Source organism: Lepidochelys kempii, chromosome 1, assembly GCF_965140265.1.
Source record: "Lepidochelys kempii isolate rLepKem1 chromosome 1, rLepKem1.hap2, whole genome shotgun sequence".
Classification (NCBI taxonomy): Eukaryota; Metazoa; Chordata; order Testudines; family Cheloniidae; genus Lepidochelys; species Lepidochelys kempii.
Window position 1 is genome coordinate 30129244 of NC_133256.1, and position 20224 is coordinate 30149467.

The 20224-nt window shown below is 40.3% G+C and overlaps 1 protein-coding gene across 3 annotated transcripts in view; it reads left to right on the forward strand.

Moving 5' to 3' along the window:
* Nucleotides 1-20224, forward strand: part of CNTN5 (contactin 5) — a 975836-nt gene that overhangs the window by 627656 nt on the left and 327956 nt on the right. For 2 of the 3 annotated variants that reach the window (XM_073337877.1, XM_073337885.1), the window contains exon 4: nucleotides 1343-1561. The exons of the other annotated variant lie outside the window; for it this stretch is intronic. In XM_073337877.1, coding sequence (XP_073193978.1) covers nucleotides 1343-1561 — 219 coding nt within the window. The remainder of the gene's footprint in view (nucleotides 1-1342; nucleotides 1562-20224) is intronic. 3 annotated transcript variants of the gene reach the window in all.

Below are 20224 nucleotides of genomic sequence, written 5' to 3' on the forward strand. Positions count from 1 at the left end.
CTCATGGACACTAAGCATTGTACTGAGAAGGCATAGTCCCTGTCTTCAAAAACTGTAAGCATCCCAGAGTTCACTGTCATATCCTGTGTAAACAATACAAAACAAAATGCACATTTTTATCATTTTAAAACAAAGTACAATGCAACCATAGCAATTACTTAAATGTAAGGGATCTTTCCAAGGGTTCAAAAAGCTCTGCGGCGTGCAAGATGACACAAAGTTTGGAGAAGTTTTCAGTTACTACATCTTAACTGAAAGGCTTGTCATGTGACCCTTTCAGTAGGGGGCAATCTGAGATTTGAATTTTTCATCTTCTGAAGGATGTTGATGCAAGGAGTGAAACAAATGATCTATTTTACCAGCACTAGAGAAACACAATAGTGACCTTTTTTTCTGCCATACTCTCCCCTGACCCCACAAAGGAATCCTTTTCTTTACAGCTGCTCCTTTGCGATCCAGGCTATCCATTAGCATAAATGAATGTATTTTACAACAATCTGGGAGCTTCTGCATAACATAACATGTTGATTCTCTCGCCGGTGCATGTGGAGAACTCCTGATTTAAATGGGAGTTCTCCCTGCTGAGTTGCTGCAGAATAGGTTTAAAATATAACTTTCATCTCAGCTTTATTTTAAAGAATATGGTTTATTTCTAACGTTTGGCATGGTATAAGACACAAAATTAAGGACCGTTTCTGAGTTGTGGAGCTTGCAATGTAAAATACACAGACAAAAAAGATAAAAGGCATTGGGAGAGACAAAAGAGTAAGTGACCTTGTTGTGAGTGTCTACTTGAGCTCTCCTGAATTAACTCACATCACCTCTCTAGTAATGTTGGGAGTCAGGAAGGTGTTTCACCTAGGTCAGTATTTTTGGGCTACTTCTAAAAAGTGAGCCTTAAGGAAAGAGGATAAACAAGGAGAGACTATAGGGGCTTGGTGAGGAAGGCAATGAGAAGGGCATCACGGTGAGCTAATTAATAGTTTCACCACAGATTTATGAAGTCTGATATCACTAGAGGTAGACTTCTCTTTCCAGCTACCTTGTGGTTTTATACTACCACCCATCACCATAGTATCTAAGTGCCTTCCATCTAAAATTGATAGGAACAGCAAGATCTGTGGTGGACTTCATGGAGGCAGGAACTTCTCCCTTTTAGGGGTCAAAACTCTGCTGTGTATTGATTTATTTAAAGACTTTATTAATTTCCTCTCTTTTTTTCTTTTTTTCTCACTTTTGCACTTCCTGGCTAAAATATTATTTAGGCAAATGAGCATCTCCTTTTCTCCTGCTCCTCTTATCTATTTTATCTCCTACTCAGAACTCACTACTTCTTTTACAGAATATTCAGCAGCTGTTCCAGGCCTCCCAACTTCATATGCTGCTATCCTAAGAATTAAATCTGCCAGTTCATCTTCAGCACTCTTTAATTCAAAGAACAGGCCACGATTAAGCAGCCCTTCATTAGGAAGCATATCTTCACCAGGCTGGAGAGGAACAGCACAACACTATCACTCACCAACAAACCTCAATCACTTCTCAGAGGCCTTCAAACATGATGGTAAGTACAGTTCTCCCCTCTGAATCTTTGAAGAGACAGTATATATATATGTGGCTTTGACATTTTTCAAAATGGGCACATTTTTAGTAGGGTGCTTCAGTATCTCACATTGGTAACATTGGATTTCAGTAAATATCATATAGTAAAAATGAGCTCCCTTCTTTTTAGAATCCTTAAATTAACCTTAAAGTCAGCAGTTTAAACATTCTTTCCTACAGGTCCCTAAAGGGATTTTATTTTATTTTATTGCAGCCTTTGCAATGTAAGAATGGGAAAGTAGAAGTGAAATAAAATTGCACTACAATCCAATTTGATCTACTCAACTAATGTCTATACATACAAAGGCATTGCAATGAAATTTCAATCCACCTTTTATGTTTTTTCCCAATTGCTCGGGTATTTTTCATATCTACTCCCAAATGATAGTTATGTGGATTAACTATTTTTTCTTCAAATCTAATATAGTCTATAATCCTGACACACAAAATACAATCTGGTGTCACTTTTTTGGATGAAGAAATTCTCAGTTATAATAAATATTTCCTATTATTCAAATAACATTTGTTTTCTCTTTATCATCTTGTTTTCTTTAGGGTGAGCCTTAAGAGAGCGTTAATAGAATTTACGAATTACAATATTCTGATATTCCGCCAAGTAATCCCTATCTCAACAAAAAAGAAAGGCAAGATTATTTAAATGTAGTGAACCAAGGAGATGACGGAAGGAAAAAATCACTAACAGTATAGACCAATAGTAATACCAGGATGATTACAGTAGCTTTTTCAGAAAGGTACTTTAGCGTGTCCTTAATTATGGCACGTTATGCTTAAGAGTTTTCATGAAGAAGGATGACTTAAGCATGCGCTTTTCTGAATTGGGGGCTATGTTAGCCCTACGTAGGAATACAGATAAACTGAATCCTGAAAGCAATTGACTTGTGACCATGTTAGAACTGGATTTTGTTTTCTGTACTTGCATGTGTTGTGTAATGTTCAGTATATTTACAAAATTCAGGTACTGTCTCTGTTCCTGACCTTGCTGACTCCTCCCCTGCAAACCTATGCACAGGCAAGAATCTGGAAGAATCAAAGTAGTGGAATGATGAACCAAAGTTGGCTGACTTTAGCAGTAGTATGCTGGCCTTTCATAGCATGTGTGTCTGCAAATTGGAGGTAGAAGGCAGCAATTGGTTGTTGGAAGAGGAAAGAAGGCAGATTTTATTAATAACATAAGCTGGAACTATAAAGGAATTTCCCTGTGAGTGACCCTGATGACTCCTATGGGTCTGGGGCTGAAAGTCTGGTAAAGAGGCATTTTATTAGGATTAAGTGCCCACAATCAGTTTGGTGATATTTATATATCCATGCCTCTGGAAAACAACAATTTTTGTCGACTAGTTTGTGCCAAGGTTTTAATGCAGTCTGCTGTGGAGTACAAGGTAGAAAGCATTCTGCTGCTCAACCCAGCCCTGACCCCACATGAGGGCTACTTGGGTTGGGACTTTGGAGTGCATGTGTAACCCACACACCTCCTGTGTATAGAGTTCTGTCCCATCGAGTGGCACCGAGACTACTTAGAGAGAGATAAAATGAGTCTCCTTTACAAACTTAGCTAACAGCCAGTTGGCTTTTAGCTTGTGCTGTAGATGCTCATGCATTAAGCTCCAGAAGTCCCAGATCTGATCCTTCCCGCCGACGACCGGGGTCTGTTGGCATTACAAGTGGGGTCTGGGAAGTCTCTGAAGCTCGGGACTCGCTTCCTCAGCTCGGGGAAGTACATAACCCACACACCTCCTCAGTGTGGTGTTCTGTTCCCTCTAGTGGCCCTGATACCACTTAGAGAGTTAAATGAGCCTGCTCTACAGCCTTAGCTAACAGCCAGTTGGCTTTTAGCTCATGTGGTAGAAGCTCATGCACTAAGCTCCAGAGGTCCCCAGTTTGATCCTGCCTGCTGGCAAGCAGGGCCTGTCAGCGTTACACATGGCCTGCATTTTAGTTGTTCATGTAAACGGATAGACAAAGTCATGACTAGAGCGGTACAAATAATTGGTTTTTCGTTTTGCTGGCAGTTCAAAAAAAAGGGGGGTTTCAGAAGAACCCCCAACCAACTTTTTTAGAATTTTTGGTGAATTGGAAAGGCAGGGGGAAATGGAATGAAACATTTAATTACATTTGCATTCACTGCCATCCTGGTTCCTTGTTACCAAGATGTAGTTAAAAGAATTATGTTTTTCATCACCACTTAATTTAGTCTTATTAAATTTCTTACTCAAAACATGCATTTAATAGAGTTCAGTACTTGCTAAAATCAAGCTACTTATCAAAACATAATGTGATTAAAAGAAGTTTACATAGAAAATGTCACTGGGTATGTCTACACTGCAATTAAAAACCTGCATCTGGCATATGCCAGCTGATTCAGGCTAAGGGGCTGTTTAATTGCAGTGTAGGCATTCAGGCTCAGGCTGGAGCCCAGGCTCTAGGACCCTGTGAGGTGGGAGAGTCCCAGAGCTCAGGCTGCACCACAATTAAACATAGGGTGGCCAGGTGCTTGGTTTTCGACTGGAAACCTAAAGTCTGCTTTCTGCGAGTGGGGGATGGGAAAGAGGCACCAGGTCATCACCCACTCCAGACCCTATTTATCCAGGGCTGCCTCCTACTTTAATGGGTGGCTGCAGCTCCCAGCCCTGACTTCACAGGTGAGTCCGTCCTGACCCGACTGGGAGGGGAGAAGCAGCAAGCAACAGGGAGGAGGGGCAAAGAGGAGTGGATGGGGGTGGGGCCTCTGGGGAGAGGCAGGGCAGGAGCTTGGGGGAAGAGGTGGGACAGATGTGGAGCCTTGGGAGGAATAGGAGGGGCAAGGGTGGGGCCTCGGGGGGAAGGCAGAGCAGGGGAGGTTCTTGCACTCCTGCTGGAGTGTCCAGTTTTTAAATATTACCAAGTTGGCAACCCTAATATTACCAAGTTGGCAGCCCCTTAGCCTGTACCCTGTGAGCCTGACTTGGCTGGCACGGGCCAGTTGCAGGTTTTTAATTGCAGTGTGGATATAGCTACTGAGTGCTAGATTCAGCATTTACAAGTCTGAGTTAGTTGAAATACCTGTAGAATATCTTATTGCCAGTCAGCTTCCTGTTATAAATGTCTGCATGGAGAATGTTGGCTGATGTTGTATGGGCACTGGATATCTTCCTCTCCCAAAACTTACAGCAGATGTGTCTATTTCAGATGGCAGGATTGGAAGAACTTGTTCAGGGACTATCATTAGCCTTCAGAATGTGGCAATGCTGAAAGAGGCTATTAAGAGAATGTAGTGTGTGCGTGCATCTACTGTTGGGAGAATGGTAGAATACCAGCAGTCCAGTAACTTAGTTTGCTTGTGTGAATTTGCTAAATAAATGGTTCTATTTTATGGAAACACACATGAAAATTTGAGGGAAGAATTTTGCAATCTCTTTTAACATTAGGTCCCTGATCCTGTACTGATGCACCAGCATCTTAGCTACACTGAAGTCAATGGAAATCCATATTGTTGTAAGTGTCTACCCTCACAGAACATGCGGAAGCCCTCCAGTGACTCCGTTAACTAAAGATAACTGAGGTCTTCTGAATCTTAAGTTAACTAAAATCAGCCAAGTACTCTTCCTAAGTAGATCAGCTTTTTCTATTTTATATATATAATATAATATATTGGAATTGCAGTCCCTTGTGTTAACACAGTGAACATTAACTTTACATAAATCAAATAATGCTGTTTTGAATTTGGAATAATTTGATATTTTGCTCTGCAGCACTTTGGTGGTATTTCCTTTTTGGGTTTTTGAGAGGATGTTATGACTTGGCAGAATGGCGTTATCAAAATGGATGCTACTGCTTCGTTCTCAGGTGTTGAGTCAAAGCTGGTGCTGCTACTACTAGTGTAAACTTGTAAAGCAAAAGTTTCCATGTCACAGTCCTTTATTAATTAGAAAAGGATTGTTTGAGGGCTCTCCTAATCTTTAGATCAAAAAGGTAATTTTTAAAAAAACAAACTGATTTTTAATATGACTGAATTATTTTTAAAGTCGTTGTCTCAGTACACTGAACACTCATCATGAGATCTCCATAAAGTGATTAACAGATGAAACTGCCTGTTTCCACAGTAATAAAGGTTAATTGAAAGACCCTGAAGAGTCACCTCAAGAAAAAGCCAGTGTAAATTAAAACCGAGGAGTGAAAGAATAAGTATTGAATTGAACATATTGAGCAACAAGTAAAACCTGATTCACATGAACCAAAGTGATTGTCTCTCTTCTTAAAACCAGATCCTGCCCCCAATCTGAGTATAAAACATCTGTGTGTTAATATGTGCAATATTCCAGCAACTTGCCTGTCACAAAATCCCTGTAGGGGGAGATGGTCACAGCCCCATCTGTGTCACGATTAATTAGCTGCTTCCCCGACTGGGAGTGGGGGTAAGGGGATTCGTTGATACCTAAAGACACCAGGCCCTTCTAAAAGATCTGAGAGACTTCAATCTGAGGGTTGACCACAGTTACTGAGCAAGCTTCTGTGAAAGGCCCTGAGTCAGGGTGTGAAGAGGTTGGGTACTCTGAAGAGGTGGAACAAGCCAGGGGACCCAACCCTCTACACCAGGGAGGGTGCAGGAGAACAGTGCTTCAGGGGAACTAGCCCAGGAGCCGAGTGCATAGTACCGAAGCAGAGGGAAGGACTCAAAGGGGTCCCAGATGGAGAGCTGAAGAAAAGCTCACAGAGTCAAAATTTTGCTTATTTGGACTTCTTAGTTTGACTTTTTTTATCCTTGAATGGTTTAAGCTTGTTTCTGACTTGGCCAGAGGGGCAAGTCACATCTACAGCAGTGACCCATGTGTGTAGAGCTCATTAATGAACCCTAAGAAGAGGGGACTGATGCAGAGCACATAAGAGTCACCCCTGCCCACAAGCAGGTGCTTGGTAGGCATACACCCTGTTAAATTACCTGTTTTTTTCTGAGGCAGTTAATTTCCAAGAGTGATCATGTGACTCTTCAGTGTAGACATGGACACTTTGATGGTTCTGTGACCTGTCTATTACTTGTGGTTCTGTTTGTTTGTTTGGGTGGGTGGATTTATTACAGGGAAACTGGTACTGATCTCTCTATTTAGGTTGCCTAACATTATGCATTGTTAAAAAAATATCTTGTGAGCCTTCTTTTAGGAGCTCTAACATCTCCACTGTTTGCTAGGGGACTCTGAAAAATTTGTCAGGGAGAAAGCATTGGGGTCAGAAAAGAGCATTTTCTTTGTCCCATGAAATTCTGTTCAGATTTGGCAGTTAGCAATTTTCAAAAATAGTATTTTCCTTCTCCCACATGCTAGTCACGAATGTTTTGGCAGCATGCCAGAATAATAACTGAACATGAATGTTAAGGCCCACACTACCATCAAACCAGCAGCAGTGGTGCATTGGGAGCAGGCAACCTCTCCTGGAGGGGAAAAAGAGCGAGCCAGGATCGGCTCTCTTCCATAGCCCTCCTAACACAGAACATCAGTCTCCCTCCCCACCATGAGGACACCACACCTTGTATGAGTGAGGGAGAGAGGGGATGGTTGCCTTGAATCAACCCCGTAGACCAAGCACATGGACCCAATAACCCATCCTCTCCCCCTCACCTGCAACCCCAAGATAACCGCCGTCTCCTGATGCTAGCTAACAGTTAGTCCTGTAATACAAGCTGTGCTTCAGCACTGAAGATTCAGGGTTAAAACCCAACCAATGATGCATGATGAATGTTCTTACAATTGCACATAGTAGAATTTATGACTACTTTTTTTCCTTTCTACAAAAAAATGGAAAACTATATGTAAACTCCTCAAATTGATGGAACATTTCATTTGCAAAGTCAAGCATTTGACATGAGAAATGCCAGAATTCAGGTTGCCTGTGCAGCCTTGATTATGTCCTCTTGCACATACGCATTCTGATGGTTTTTAATTACATTATCACATTATTTTTCCACATGAGCCCCATGTCATTCAGAGCACAGGCTGCAAGATGCTCTGGTGATAAATCAGGGCTCTGTAGTGAAGAGGACTCTTTGTAGGACCCGGGCCTCATTTTATGTAGAAGTTGAAAGGCCTTTAAAGAACAAAGCAGGGAACTGCATAAAGAGAAAGGTTAAGGCAAGTGAATACCACAAAGGAGAACTCTGTTCTATCCCTTATGATTTGAGCGTATGCTCAAATAAATTGGTTAGTCTCTAAGGTGCCACAAGTACTCCTTTTCTTTTTGTTCTATCCCTGTCTCTGCTCCAGAGTTCCTATGTGATGATGAGCAAGACACTTAAGACAAAATTTGGCAATTGGTCCCTAATTGTGCGCTCCTCATTTTCAAGGTGCCTAGCTTGAGATGCCTAGGGCCCCATTTATAGGAATGGTGAGCTCTTTCCACTTCAACTGAAGCTAATGGGACTTGTGCATATTCAGAATCTCTGGAGGTTAAGGCACAGAAATGAGTTCATGGATGGCAGTCATGCAGGTCTGGAATTCTGACCTTGGCTTTACCACATCCTCATTATGTGGCCTCAGAAAAGACTTTGTCTTAGCTTACCCATCTGTAAAATGGGGATAAAAAAATAATTATTTGTGTGACACTCAGATACCTTGGTAATGAGCTCCTTAGAAAAGACCATAAGGAAATGTGTAATCCTTTATTCATTGCATTCTGTACTGTAAATAAGGCTGTGACTACTAATTGAATGATGAGTATAAAAATATCAAACATCTGCATCATTCCCTGAGCGCAGTCTATCTTGTGTAATGAAAGAGGCACACATAATTGTAACTGGTCATGTAATTAAATACTATATCATAATGCATACCCGCAAGGGGGCAGAATTGCAGCTGAACAGATTATTTATAATTTAGTATTTCTTAACTTTTTAGGGCTTGGTTTTCAGGGCTTGTGTTTTTTGTGTGTATAATATGAAAAATATGGAGGTTATAGATTTAAAATACTAAATATTTGCCTTTTCAAGAAAATATATAACTAAAGAGGGGGCAGTCGTTGGTGGACTACAGTGCAAAAGGGTGTTCCAAGCATCAGGGTTGGTAAGGAAAAGAGAGGCTATTACTGTAAATGATTATATTATTCTTTTATAATAGTTTGTCTGTGACAGAAATTGGAAATTCAGCCCAATAGTATGTTACAATTGTTGTACAGGCTTTGTGTTCAGTATGTGTAGAGTATTGGTGTTCTTAGCCCAGTTCCCAGGGGTGAGTGTTAATAACTGACATCCATGTTGTCTGTTTCAGATAAAAAAGCCAAGGATTAGATGAGCATTTTTCATACATTGCATTGTGATACTCTGGTTACTTGGGCTACATTCACATTTCTGATCATTAAACATAACAATCACATCAGACCAATTTATTTTTAATAATATATATATTGTAGGATAAGACACTTTCTAACTCAGTTGAGGTTCTGGCTGTCACACACTGTACCTTCCTCCCTTCATTAAAATAAACTGTCCACCATCATATATAAAACAAAGATACACTTACGATCAATGAGCCAATACGGTTCAGAATCTGGTGAGCATAAAAATACATTGGAGAGTCCTTTGCTATCAGAGTAGTTAAAAATTAGCTCATCTGTCAGTGCATATAAGTGTATAGTTTGGGTTCTTTTTAAAATTTTGTACCCAAAAGTTGCTTGTTGAAGTCACATAATATATTTTAAATTTAAGAAAAATACTTTAAGAAATATTCCCAATCCACTATTTCCTGCACAATGCCGATTCAAATAATTCTATTAATTGTGGTAATTGGCCAGATTGCTGCTGAAAATGAGAACTTACAATTTTAAATGTGTGCACAAACTGGCTGATTCGTTAGCCTCACCTGCAATATGTATCCATACACTCTTCAAAGCAGACATGTCATTATATAAAATGTGATCACTACCACAGCAGGTAAGTTAGATATAGAGATCGGCAGGGTGTGAATAAAAGGTCTGATGAACAAAAAATGTTGCCTGTGGAAAATTAAAACAGTAAGTGATGGCACACGCCTGCCTACACCTATTTCTCAACGGATGTATCTTGCTTAAATAAAGGCTTTGATTTATTGTGTATCAACATCCTTGTTGTGACACTTCATACCTTTTTTATCTCTTCTCATTTGATGTTCTTGCTCACATATTAGAACAGAAAAAGGAAATGCAATTTAGTGTACAATCAGTTTGTGGGATTCAATGCCTGAGATTATCAAGTACTATGATTCATAGATTCTAAGGCTGGAAAGGACCTTTGTCATCATCTAGTCTGACCTCCTGTATAACCCATCCCATGGAACGCCCCCAAAACAATTAATCCAATCTTGATTTAAAAATCATCATTGATGGAGAATCCACCATGACCCTTGACAAATTGATCCAGTGGTTAATTATTCTCACTGGGGAAAACAAGTGTAAATGTTTAAGTCTGTATTTGTCAAGCTTCAACTTCCAGCCATTTGATCCTGTTCCTTTCTCTGCTAGACTGAAGAACCCATTGTTCCCCATGTAGGTATGTACAGATTATAATCAAGTAATCTTTTCTTCATTAAGCTAAATAGATCAAACTATTTGAGTCTTATCACTATAAGGCATGTTTTCTAATCCTTTACTCATTCTTGTGACTCTTCTTTGAACCCTCTCCAAATTATCAACATACTTCATGAATTGTGGGCACCGAAATTGGACAAAATATCCTAGCAGGAGCCATACCAGTGCCAAATATAGAGGTAAAATAACCTCTCTGCTCCCTACTTGAGGATCCACTGTTTATGCATCCTACAGTTGTATTAACTCCTTTGACCTACAGCTTCACAGCGGGAGCTCATGTTTAGCTGAGTATCCGCTACGACCCCCAAATCTTTATCAGAGTCACTGTTTCCCAGGATAGTCCCACATAATATAGGTATGGCCTACATGCTTTGTTCCTAGATGTATACATTTACAATTAACTGTGTTAAAACACATTGTTTGCTTGTGTTCAGTTTACCAAGTGATCTAGATCACTCTGAATCAATGACCTTTCCTCTCTGTTGTTTACCATTTGTGCAAACTTTATCAGTGATTTTGTTTTCTTCCAGGTCATTGATACTGTTAAATAGCGCAGGACCAAGAACCAATCCCACTGGAACCCCCTGGAAACACACCTGCTCGATGACAATTCCCCATTTATAGTTACATTTTGAGACCTATCAGTTCACCATTTTGAGTCCATTTAATGTGTGCTATGTTAACTTTGTGTCATTCTAATTTTTAATCAGAAAGTCATGTGGTATCAAGTCAAATGCCTTACAGAAATTGAAGTATATTGCAATGATACTATTTATCAACCAAACTTGTAATTTCATCAAAAAAGATAGCAAGTTAGTTTGACAGGATTTTTCCATAAATCCATGTTGCTTTGCAATTACATTAACCTCCTTTAATTCTTTATAAGTCAAGTCTTGTTGTTGGTCCATTATTAGATGGAAATGGTAGAATTATCAACAATGATGGTGAAAAAGCAGAAATGTTCAAGAAATAGTTCTGCTCTGTATTTGGGGGGGAAACAGATGATATAGATTCATCGTATGGTATCTCTGGAGGATGTTATTTGCCCAAGATCGATGTCAGGTTGACAGGCATATAACTACCCAGGGCATTCCATTTACCCTTTTAAAAAATTGGCATAACATTAGCTTTCTTCCAGGTTTTCTGGAACTCTCCTAGCGCACCAAGCAGGTATTTCCATACACCCCCCCTGAATTTCCCCAACACCCCTGCAGTGGACAACTAGTTACATGCAGTGTTGCCAATTTAGTCATTGGTTAGAAATTTGAATTGAAATTGAAACATTAATAGACCCTTTAAAAGCATATATAATGTATGATAAAATACTTGCACCTGAAAAAGTATAATAGGTTTGAAAAGTACAAACAAAGACTAGCTTCTTCACAGAGCTGTTTTTCTGACAATGTTGGCACATTCGTTTCAGCAATGTTGGCCAACCTTATAATTTCAAATTATGATTTGTAATCAAGGTCTGAATGACCTCTCCCCTGACAATTAGTGATGAGCCAGGGACAGGGGAAGGCTTCTGGACCAAACTGTATTTACATGAACTCACCTATTCTCCCTAGGTATCCAGCAGACAGAATAATGTTGCCCAAGTGATCAATTTTGGCTGGTGTTGGGTTACAAATCACTTTAGTATTGAAGGTGGGGGGTCAAGAAATGTTGTTATATTTATTGTATGAGTTAAAGGGCAGCAGAACAATACTTAGCCTGTCCTGATTGAGAGGTTCACCCTCAATGCTTAATTTTTTCCAGGGTTGAGCCCCCACACCTCTATGCTTGGCAGTTCATAGCCCCGGGACCTCTGGGCTTGCCACATCAGTTATGAAAGTAAAAAACTTGCTTGCACCCAGTACCTCTTTCATTACAAATTAAGCAAAGGTCACCTTCAACTGAACTGCACTCGCTAAGCAAGGGGTTTGGTTGGCAGATCCCAGTGGAAAGAGGGGTGGATGACGAAATAGGAGTTTTGCTTGGTGGTGTGGGCTGTGCCTAAGAGTCACAGGTGCAATTTGACTTGCACCTCTCCCCTATTTAAAAATAAGCTTATTAGGCCCCAAAGAGTCTTTTGTTTTGTTAAGTGACCACTAGAGCTGAAATCACTAATAATCGGGTCTAAGTGCTTTGACCTGCTGCAGGACAGCATTTCTGTGAAAAAGACAGCCCAGCCTGCTCTTGCTGTGAGGTTCCCCAGTGAGAGCTGAAATCAGAGTTGGGTGGAACCTCAAGAGACCGACTCGCAGAGGTCACAGTAGCAGGTGGCAGCAGAAGGTGACGGCGTAGGGCCATCAGCAATGGAGTGATGTAGTGAATGGTGGCACGACAAACAACAGCAGCCGGAGTGAGTGGCAAGCAACTGGAGGAACAAGCAAGGTGCCTTCTCCTCTGCAGCCCCCCAGGGTGGGAGATGAACTCATGTGAAAGCACCACTGAACTCTGAGTCTTCACTGACCAAGGACAACAACTATGAGTGGGGTGCAGTAGAGGGAGTAGGGAGGGGCATGTTAAAGGAACATTTGTTTGTTGGACTACGTTTTAGTGACTTCACTCCAGAATGCTAGATTTATGACGGAGAAACTTATATAAATATACATTTCCTAGTAGGACACGAATTTAAAAACACATTGTTGGTATCTCAAGAGGTTGCTATCTTAGGGAGTTTCTGTACTAAACATTTATATTATAATTATTTTTTTACGTGAGAACATAAGAATAGCCATATTGGGTCAGACCAATGCTCCATCGAGCCCAGTATCCTGTCTTCTGACAGTGGCTAATGTCCGGTGCTTCAAAGGGAATTAACAGAACAGGGCAATTATTCAGTGATCCATCCATTCCCAGCTTTTGGCAAGCAGGGTTTCAGAGCATGGTGTTGCATCCCTGCGCATCCTGGCTAATAGTCATTGATGGACCTATCCGCCATGAACTTATCTAGTTCTTTTTTGAACCCAGTTATAGTTTTGGCCTTCACAACATCCCCTGGCAAAATGTTCCACAGGTTGTCTGTGTGTTGTGTGAAGAAGTAGTTTCTTTTGTTTGTTTTAAACCTGCTACCTATTAATTTCATTGGGTAACCCCTAGTTCTTGTGTTATGTGAAGGAGCTTATTCACTTTCTCCACACCAGTCAAGTCATATCCCCTCTTAGTCCTCTCTTTTCAAGCTCCTCCTGAAGGTCAAAACAACAGACTGGACTTCTACATAGATTGCTTCCGTCGATGTGCACAGGCTGAAATTGTGGAAAAGCAGCATCACTTGCCCCATAACCTCAGCCGCACTGAACACAATGCCATCCACAGCCTTAGGAACAACTCTGACATCATAATCAAAAAGGCTGACAAAGGAGGTGCTGTCATCATCATGAATAAGTTGGAATATGAACAAGAGGCTGCTAGGCAGCTCTCTAATTCCACATTCTACAGGCCATTATCCTCTGATCCCACTGAGGATTACCAAAAGAAACTACACCATTTGCTCAAGAAACTCCCTGAAAAAGCACAGGAACAGATCTGTGCAGACACATGCCTAGAACTCCAACCAGGGGTATTCGAAATGCTTCCCAAGATCCATAAACCTGGGAATCCTGGACGCCCCATCTCAGGCATTGGCACCTTGACAGCAGGATTGTCTGGCTATGTAGACTCCCTCCTCAGGCCCTATGCTACCAGCACTCCCAGCTATCTTCAAGACACCACTGACTTCCTGAGGAAACTACAATCCAGCAGTGATCTTCCAGAAAACACCCTCCTGGCCACCATGGATGTAGAAGCCCTCTACACCAACATTCCACACAAAGATGGACTACAAGCCGTCAGGAACAGTATCCCTGATTAATGTCACGGCAAACCTGGTGGCTGACCTTTGACTTTGCCCTCACCCACAACTATTTCACATTTGTGGACAATGTATATCTTCAAGTCAGCGGCACTGCTATGGGTACCCGCGTGGCCCCACAGTATGTCAACATTTTTATGGCTGACTTAGAACAACGCTTCCTTAGCTCTCGTCCCCTAACTCCCCTACTCCACTTGCGCTACATTGATGACATCTTCATCATCTGGACCCATGGAAAAGGAGCCCTTGAGGAATTCCACCATGATTTCAACAATTTCCATCCCACCATCAACCTCAGCCTAGACCAGTCCACAAAAGTGGTCCATTTCCTGGACACTACTGTACTAATAAGCGATAGTCACATAAACACCACCCTATACCGGAAACCTACAGACTGCTATACTTACTGACATGCCTCCAGGTTTCACCCAGACCACATGACATGACCCATTGTCTACATCCAAGCTCTAAGATACAACTGCATTTGCTCCAACCCCTCAGACAGAGACAAACACCTACAAGATCTCTATCAATCATGCTTACAACTACAATACCCACCTGCTGATGTGAAAAAAACAGATTGACAGAGCCAGAAGAGTTCCCAGAAGTCACCTACTACAGGACAGGCCCAACAAAGAAAATAACAGAACGCCACTAGCCGTTACCTTCAGCCCCCAACTAAAATCTCTCCAGCACATCATCAAAGATTTACAACCTATCCTGAAAAATTATCCCTCACTCTCACAGATCTTGGGAGACAGACCAGTCCTCACTTACAGACATCCCCCCCAACCTGAAGCAGATACTCACCAACAACTACACACCACACAACAACAGCACCAACCCAGGATTCTATCCTTGCAACAAAGCCCGATGCCAACTCTGTCCACATATTTATTCAAGTGACACCATCATAGGACTTAATCACATTAGCCACACTATCAGGGACTCATTCACCTGTGCATCTACCAATATGATATATGCCATCGTGCCAGCAATGCCCCTCTGCTATGTACATTGGACAAACCAGATAGTCTCTACATAAAAGAATAAATGGACACAAATCTGACATCAGGAATCAAAACATTCAAAAACCAGTAGGAGAACACTTCAACCTCTCTGGCCACTCAGTAAAAGATTTAAGGGTGGCAATTTTGCAACAGAAAAGCTTCAAAAACAGACTCCAACGAGAAACTGCTGAGCTTAAATTAATATGCAAACTAGAAACTATTAACTTGGATTTGAATAGAGACTGGGAGTGGCTGGATCATTACACATATTGAATCTATTTCCTTAAGTTAAGTATCCTCACACCTTCTTGTCAACTGCCTAAATGGGCCATCTTGATTATCACTACAAAAGTTTTTTCTCCTGCTGATAATAGCTCATCTTAACTAATTAGCCTCTCACAGTTTGTATGGTAAGTTCCAACTTATCTGTATGTGTGTATATATCTTCTTACTATATGTTCCATTCTATGCATCCAATGAAGTGGGCTGTAGCCCACGAAAGCTTATGCTTAAATAAATTTGTTAGTCTCTAAGGTGCCACAAGTACTCCTGTTCTTAACCAGGTGGTTAAAATGCTGGAGACACACAACACAGTTTATTCAAAGAAACATTGTCACCTTATACTGTCTCTTTAAACAAGAGATACCACACACTACAGCCTGGAAGCCAATGTTAAGTGCATTGTCATTTGTTAATCCTGAAGTTGGACACTGGTTCTGACCAAGACCAGCAAATACTCACTATTTTTCTGCAGGAAACTCAACTGGCTGGTTAGAAGCATGCAGTGCAACAGTGAAAGACTCAGCAGTTGAAAAAGAGAACTCTCTCACCATATTCAGAAAATGTGCATACATGGCTGATAAATGGACTGATGCAAATGGGTGTCAAGTATTAAGTCACTGCATACATTATCTTGATGTCAGTGTTAGGACAGTAGATTAATTTCTAGATGTTCAGGTTATAGAAGACACATCGGCTGCATCTCTGACCACGCACATCTTAGAGTTAAATGCTTGTAAATTGAACCCCAAGGAGATGGCTGCTTGTGCATTTGATAGAGCTGCAAACTTCTCCAGAAGACATAGTGGAGTACAAGAAAAGTGTACTTCTCTTGCTCGGAGAAAAGTATAACTCTAAACTCTCCTATGCACACTGCAGAGGCCATCTACTCCAACTAGCACTAGTACAAGCTGCAGAATCTTCAAAAGGCATTTAAAAAGCTATAAATTTAATGTCTTCACTATGCTCTTTTTTCAGCAAGAGTTCAAAAGGACTGAACATCTTGGAAAATATAGAAGATATACTGGAACTGAAGTTCAAATTAGTCCAACCTGAGAAAACTCACTGGCTTTCTCATGAGTGATCCTTGGCTGTTGTCTTAAAATTACTGCAACCATTATTATTGGCTTTGGAAAGTATCTACAAAGATGGGTTGGATCTAATTAGTGAGGCTGGTGGACTACTTTTGCTACTACATTCAGAGAAGACAATCGCCATTCTCTCTTCTAAGTCTACTGTTGAAACCACTTGGGTCATTAAACAATGCCATCCAGGCATCTGCTACAACAGTAGTAGATCCTTGTCCAGCAATGGACAAAGCTTGGATCAATCAGAGAGATCCATTGAAAACGTACTGGAAGAAGCAAAGTCTTCAGTTCAGAAGTTGACTAATTAAATTGACTCCTTAAATGAAAAGGACAAAAAGTGTTTGTTAAATCAGATGAAAAGGTAAAGTACACAGACTTGATTCTTATATCTCGACAACAGCAACTTCTGGATTCTTTCAACCTCTATGTAGCTTTTACAGATGTCTGTTTTATAAAACACTGACAGTTGAGTGGAGTGAGGCACTACCTGCAATGGGGCTGCCATGTGATCAGAACAGAGAATTTGAACACAGAGTGGAATATCATAAAATAAATGAAGATTTGTCGTCAACTTCTTTATTATCATTAGTGGTTTGACCCAATTTTTGTACTATGTTTCCTGGGATGAAAGAAGTAGGAATTCATCTCTTTCTAGTCCCAGTCACAACACCTACAGTTGAGCATTCTTTTTCCTCATTGAATAGAATTTTGTGTTCTGAAAGAATTCGCCTTCTGCATGATGACGAGCATATTATGAAGGACTGGAAGTACCAGACACATGAGAAGCCACCAAAAATGAATGCACTGCATTCAAGAAGTTCAGTAACAAAGTTTGTGCAAAAATATAACAAGAAACCAAGAAGGATGTAGATAGTGTTTCATAGTAGGCTTGAGTAGCCCACTTTAATTTGTGTGATGATTTAAAAACATGAGTTAAATCTAATAAAATGGTTGCAAAACATTTTTCAGTTTTTACTGTCGTGCTTTACAGCTCACCTTCACCCTAACAGTCTCACCCCTCATCAGTACACACACACACATTTTTGAACACCCCGCCCACCCTAATTTCAATGCTTGGGGAAAACACTGGGTTATTAAAAATCCACATTAATGGTCCAGAAAGCTCCTCAGACAGCTCTTTTTAATGTTCTTATCTTAAGTTATCTGGATGTGATAATTCTAAAATGTTTCAGTTTAGTAACTTCTGTTTAACATCCTCCAGAGATACTAGTGGAATGTAAAAACAGAGTTCATCATCACCATATCTATAATCTCTTTTTCTGCACAAATACAGAACAGATTTTTTTCTTGAACACTTCTGTTTTTTTCACCATTATTATTCCTAATATAATTTTAAAAAAAACTCCTTATTGTCTTTAATTCTGCTGGCCATAGATTTATTATTCTTTCCTTTTGATTCCCTTATCAATTTTCTGCAATTCCTAACTTCTGATTTCAGTTCATTACTATCAACTTCTCCTTTCTTCCATTTGTCATATAGTGTATCTGCCTTCACTTCCCCTGTAAACCATGTTTTATTTTATTTAACTAGTACAGCCTTCTTCCTCAGTTGTGGGATTATGGGGTTTCACCATCTAGTGAGATGTTCTTAAATGATTTCAGTTTTCACTCACATTTTTCTGATTAAATTCTTCCTCCCAGCTGATTTGGCTCATAATTGTTTTCAAAATTGTGATATTGGCTCTATTAAAGCACTTATTACTAGTATGGACTTTATTCTGTTTACACATTATGAAAGTGATCAAGTAATGATCACTTGTACCTAAGATACCATTAATTTTTAATTGTGTGATCAGTTTATCTTTACTGTACTAATAAAGAATTCCCCTATGTTGGCTGTAACACTTTCTGAGTAAGGAAATTGCCATCTATAATATTTTAGAAATTGCAAGGATGTTTTAATACTGGCAGCATGAGACTTCCAGCATGTCACTCAAATTGAAATCCCACATGATAATGCAGCTTTTTCTCCTACACATTATTAAATAGGTGCATAAGGACGTGACCATCCTATCCCCTATTATGTTTTGGTGGTCGGTAACAGACATCAACCAATACCTCATTTTTTGTTTTATCTGTTACGATATTGATCCATTAACATGCAAGATCACTTTCTTCTGAGTTGTCAGTGAAACAGGTAATGCTATTTTTGACAGCGTGCCACTCCCCCCTCCCCTTGTGTCCACTCTATCTTTCCTTAATAGGTTATAACCATGAATTAACATTCCACTAGTGTGAATCATACCAGCAGGTTTCAGTAACACCAACTAGATTGAATTTATGCTTGTAAGCGAGCAATTGCAGTTCCCCCCATTTGCTACTCAAGTTCCACCCTTGTTGTGTAAGCAATTCAGGAGTTTCTTCTCCATGTCTTTTGGTTCCTTGATTAATTTTGTTCACAACATATCGATTTTGAGCTGACTGAATGCCAGTAGTGTGCTGTCATTGTATGCAAATCATGCACTGCATGCCCCCCAGACCAGCTGTGCCCACAAGACAGTTCTGTCCAGCCTGTAAATGAACAAACAAAATGGTGTCCTATGTACAGTGTAACTGTGCATGCACCATACATGTGAGGTCACACTGCATGGAGGATTCAGTTTTCCATGCAAGCGTACAGTTGCATGCCTGACTAAACATATCATGGAACACCACTGCTGAGTCCTCATGGTGGCCAGCTTTCACCTCCCCTTCCCCCCCAAAAAAGAAGCTAGAGAATTTCTCCTTTAAGAACATTTGTAATTATGGATGTTCAAATAATAGGTGTATAATAGGTGTAATCAAATATTACGCTACATGGCATAAACTGATCCTTTGCATGGATTGTGAAACATATACCTCTTCTTCTGCTCATCATACACACCCTTTGCAGCATTGCATAATCAGGTGCGATTTCAGAGGACATTTCATTTTTTCCCTGGAACAGCAGTTTTTTGCCATAGCCAGGATTCCAAAATAATTATATAATTTGGTACAGCAAATCTTCTGTTCCCACTTAAGATTTTTCTAAAGCAAGTAGTAAATGTACTGGTAAGTAATGCCCCTTAGAATAAAAGTATTGTTGTTAAATTGTCCTAGTCATCTTATTTTCACCTGCTTATTTGCTATATCTCTTTGAAATGCTTAGGACTCTGAAACACACTTAAACTATGTGAATAACCCCATTTACTTCTATGGTGCAACTCACGTGCACCAGTATTTGCATGATCAGGCTCTTCTGTTGTCACTTGGCAGACACCCAGATTCAAATCTAACCTTGTAACTTTGCTTCCTTGCGGGACTAAGACACTGATTTAATTATGTGATCAAGCTATAGAATTATAGAAGTGTAGGACTAGAGAGGATCTTGAGAGGTCATCTAATCCAGCCCCTGTACTCAAGGCAGAACTATATAATAACTAGACTATTTCTTACAGGTGTTTGTCTAACCTGTTCTTAAAAACCTCCAATGACTGGCTTTCCACAACCTCTCTAAGCAATTTGTTCCATTGCTTAACTACTGTGACAGTTAAGAAGTTTTTCCTAGTGTCCAACCTAAACCTCCCTTGCTGCAATGTAAGCCCATTGTTTCCTGTCCTATCCTCAGAAGTACAACGTTTTATATACTTGAACTGTTATCAGGTCCCCTCTCAGTCTTCTATTCTTCAGACTAAACAAACCCTGTTTTTTCAATCTTCTCTCACAGTCATGTTTTCTCGACCTTTAATCATTTTTGTTGCTTTCCTCTGGACTTTCTCCAATTTGTTCACATCTTTCCTTTTCATCACTCAGAGGTTCATGTTTTACAGGAAGATGCCGTCTTCCCAAAAATGCAGAATGGTCTAAAGGCTTAGGCCAGGGTCTGACAG